The 3,741-nt window shown below is 34.2% G+C and overlaps 1 protein-coding gene across 1 annotated transcript; it reads left to right on the top strand.

The window, feature by feature from the left end:
- Window positions 1–677: 677 nt before the first annotated feature.
- On the top strand, window positions 678–1,616 carry LOC121023611 (olfactory receptor 2L3). The gene has a single exon (XM_040465561.1). It carries the CDS (start codon window positions 678–680, stop codon window positions 1,614–1,616), a length of 939 nt encoding a protein of 312 aa, XP_040321495.1.
- The last annotated feature ends 2,125 nt before the right edge of the window (window positions 1,617–3,741 follow it).

Genomic DNA, 3,741 nt, shown 5'->3' with positions numbered 1-3,741 from the left:
AGATATTAAGTTGAAGAGTCGACTCTAACTGTATCATTCAGAAGGAAGAAGAGAAGATTTTGTATCAATGGTACTTGACATCAAGTATTCATTCACAATTTCAGAACATGTGAACCAAATAGTGTTACCTGACTTCAAGGATGTTTTATTTGATATTACTATGCAAAGAAGACTCAAGAAATAAATATTATTCCTCAACATAAGCTGATAGGCTGCTGCAGTTTTAGAAGTAAGTCTTAGATATAAAAGAAAAATGATCCTTTATGGGTCACAAACATTACTCTTAAAATAACTGTACAATGTATGCATTTATGTTGATTTTATGTGCATGCATTTTGAATAAGCATATGACTTTGGCAATACTTGTGTATGTTTACGTAAGCTAAATGTATGTATCCTGATAAATTCTTAGCGAATATATGTTTTTTTAATGACATTAAAGATTTCTTAGAAAAGATTTAGCCTACTAATGCTTGCATCTTCAAATTTTAATCTCTAGGTCAAAAAATAATTTGTTGTGTTTTTTGTTTTTTGGTTTTTTTTACAAAATAGAAACATTCAGTTATTTACTTAAGCACTGTAAGATTTTAGATACTACACAACTAAAAAATAAAAGTTCATATTCTGTGGTTGACTTACTTTTCTATCTGCCTTCAGGAAAATTACATCAATGCCCCATGGAAAATTATACTCAAACATCAACTGATTTCATTTTATTGGGGTTGTTTCCACCATCAAGAATAGGCCTGCTCCTTTTTATTCTCATTGTCCTCATTTTTCTAATGGCTCTGTTTGGCAACCTGTCCATGATTCTACTCATCTTCCTAGACACCCGTCTACACACACCCATGTATTTCTTACTTAGTCAGCTCTCCCTCATTGACCTAAATTACATCTCCACTATTGTTCCCAAGATGGCTTCCAATTTTGTGCTTGGAAACAAGTCTATCTCCTTCATTGGGTGTGGTTTTCAGAGCTTCTTCTTCTTGACTTTAGGAGGGGCAGAAGCATTGCTCTTGACATCTATGGCTTATGATCGTTATGTGGCTATTTGCTTTCCTCTTCACTATCCCATTCGTATGAGCAAAAAAGTGTGTGTGTTGATGATAACAGGATCTTGGATAATGGGCTCAATCAACTCCTGTGCCCACACTGTATATGCCCTCCATATCCCTTATTGTCGATCCAGGTCCATCAACCATTTCTTCTGTGATGTCCCAGCCATGTTGACTCTGGCTTGCATGGACACTTGGGTCTATGAGTACACAGTGTTTGTGAGTACCACCCTCTTTCTTGTGTTTCCTTTCATTGGCATTGCATGTTCCTATGGCCGAGTTCTCCTTGCCATCTGCTGCATGCACTCAACAGAAGGGAGGAAGAGGGCCTATTCGACCTGCAGCACACACCTCACAGTGGTAACTTTATACTATGTACCTTTTGCTTACACTTACCTACGCCCAAGATCGCTGAGATCTCCAGCAGAGGACAAGGTTCTGGCTGTCTTCTACACCATTCTGACCCCAATGCTCAACCCTATCATTTACAGCTTGCGAAACAAGGAGGTGATGGGAGCCCTGAGAAGAATGATTCAGAGAATCTGCTTTTTGAAAATGTAGACAAAGCTTTTTGCATATGTACCCAAGACTTGGGTATAAGTCCCTTCATCAGTGTACAGTAATTGTAAAATATTATTTTATTCTTGGATCACAAGGACTAGAATCACAAGAAAGTCACTCATGTCTGGACAAAATTGTCTCTCAAACATATATGTATTTTAAGCCTTCTCTTTTTTATCTTTATGATGCTTTTTCTCATGACTTTCAAATGCACTCATTTTTTGCTAATAGGTTCCCAATGAAAATGGTTCTTTTTCATGTGGAAATGAACATGGAAACTGTTTAACTGAAGCTGTCATTCAGCATAACAGTTCTACTATTTTCCAAAATATATAAAGAGAAAAATAAATGTTTATTGAATGTCTATATCTAAATAATGTCAGAAACTGTCTTGTTCTTCCCATTGTAGACTCAATGACTTATCTATGTATGTTACCTTTTTTTTTTTTTTCACTATATGCTAACTTGGCTTTAGAAAGATGTAGGTGAGACTTCATCAGGGATTCTAAAGTCCTAGACCATCCTGAATAAACTATAACAAGTTTATGCTTCTTTTATGGAAGTGAATCCTAGGAAAATGATTTCATCTCAGGTATCCCTCAAAATCAAGTATTAAGACTTGGATGTGCCATAAGAGATAAAGAAATTTTGAGGTTAGTTATAATCTGAGTGGACCAAAAGTTGAGTGTAGCTATTAGGAATTAGGGGGTTCAAGGACATTCCCATAACCACCCCTGACACTTATCACATACTCAGTAGTCACTGCTATCCTTGCATTCGCTCATGCCTCTCATAGGTTATTTTATTTCCCATTCGCTACATTTCAAAGTTTTACCGGAATAGGTTGGGGGAATATCAACTTCTATACACCAATTCTAGTCATTGATAAATCATTTTTCTAAACACGTCCCACTATTAATCTAATAAAAACTCTCAGCTCAAGTGAACTTCCTGTTCAAGTAGATTGCTAACACTTCTCATCATTGGTAAGTGAAGAAATGCTCTTTATTTTCTCAGGTTTGGTAGAGAGGAGGTAGGTCATACCCTGCATAATTTATGGGGCACAGCACAAAATGAAAGCATGAAGCCTCTTTTTCAAAAGCAGAAAGGGTGCCATCCTCTGTGCTAAAATATGAAGACTTTTTTCTTCAAAATTAATTTCTTATCTATTAAATATAATAAATAGTAATACATTGTTTTGTGATGTCATCATTGGTAATATTTTTTGCCTCATTTTTTTCCAAATTAATTTCATCAAAATTTATGCTTTTAGGAACTTCATTTTTCTATCCATACAGTTGAATATGCTGTTAGTCACTGGTGGAAAATTCAAGGAGGCAATTAATTTTTGACAATTTTTAATTTGAGAAGAGTCATTATGAGTATGTTATTGGAGGTGTTTGGAGTATTTATAAGTGGTGACAACAGTGGATCCAACATCTGATACATTATATCCAAATGCAAATTTAGTACATGTAGAGTTGATGTTTCTTCAGGAAAAATTTTTTCTAATAAAGTTCTCTAATAAATCAATTTCAATCCATCAATTGATATGTAAACCTGAATTTGCTTTTAAATATATATTTATTAACTGTCACTTTAATGAAACTTTCAAATTTCTGGTAATTTGTGGACTTTGTAAAAGATAGTGGAAGTCACTTCATGCTTCCAATACCCATTTATTCATTTTATTACTGTATCTCCAAATACAAGGTAAATTACTGTGATCTTTTTTCATGTTTCTGAAATTTTATATGAAATTTTATTATTTTCATCAATAATATTTCACATTAAATTTTAAATATTTTTAACATTGTTAAATTGCATTTCTATTTCTGAACTTCTGGAAATTTTCTTTGCAATGTTGTGGAAGTTTCTAAAACTATAAGTTTTGGATTATTTTATTAATTCTCATAACTTCCCAATATGCTTTATTGCAATGGCAATGTGTGTACTTTTATTTGTGGTATTTCACTGACAAAGATTACTACTACTAGTTAAGCTCCATTATTACTTCCTGTCCAGACACTCAGGCAAGATAGTTAGTAATTTTATCAATGACACAGGATGGGCTTTGAGGGGGAAGTGAAAGTCATCCCCTGCCCCCAGTGTGAGTCACTGGTAT

Source organism: Herpailurus yagouaroundi, unplaced genomic scaffold (genome assembly GCF_014898765.1).
Source record: "Herpailurus yagouaroundi ecotype Mexico unplaced genomic scaffold, PumYag 566, whole genome shotgun sequence".
In the NCBI taxonomy this organism is placed as follows: Eukaryota; Metazoa; Chordata; class Mammalia; order Carnivora; family Felidae; genus Herpailurus; species Herpailurus yagouaroundi.
Note: the sequence above shows the minus strand (reverse complement) of the source record. Positions and strands in the feature narration are given on the sequence as shown.

Bases quoted from the DNA above. Each gene is read 5' to 3' on its own strand.
- LOC121023611 (XM_040465561.1), top strand. From the start codon at position 678: ATGGAAAATTATACTCAAACATCAACTGATTTCATTTTATTGGGGTTG.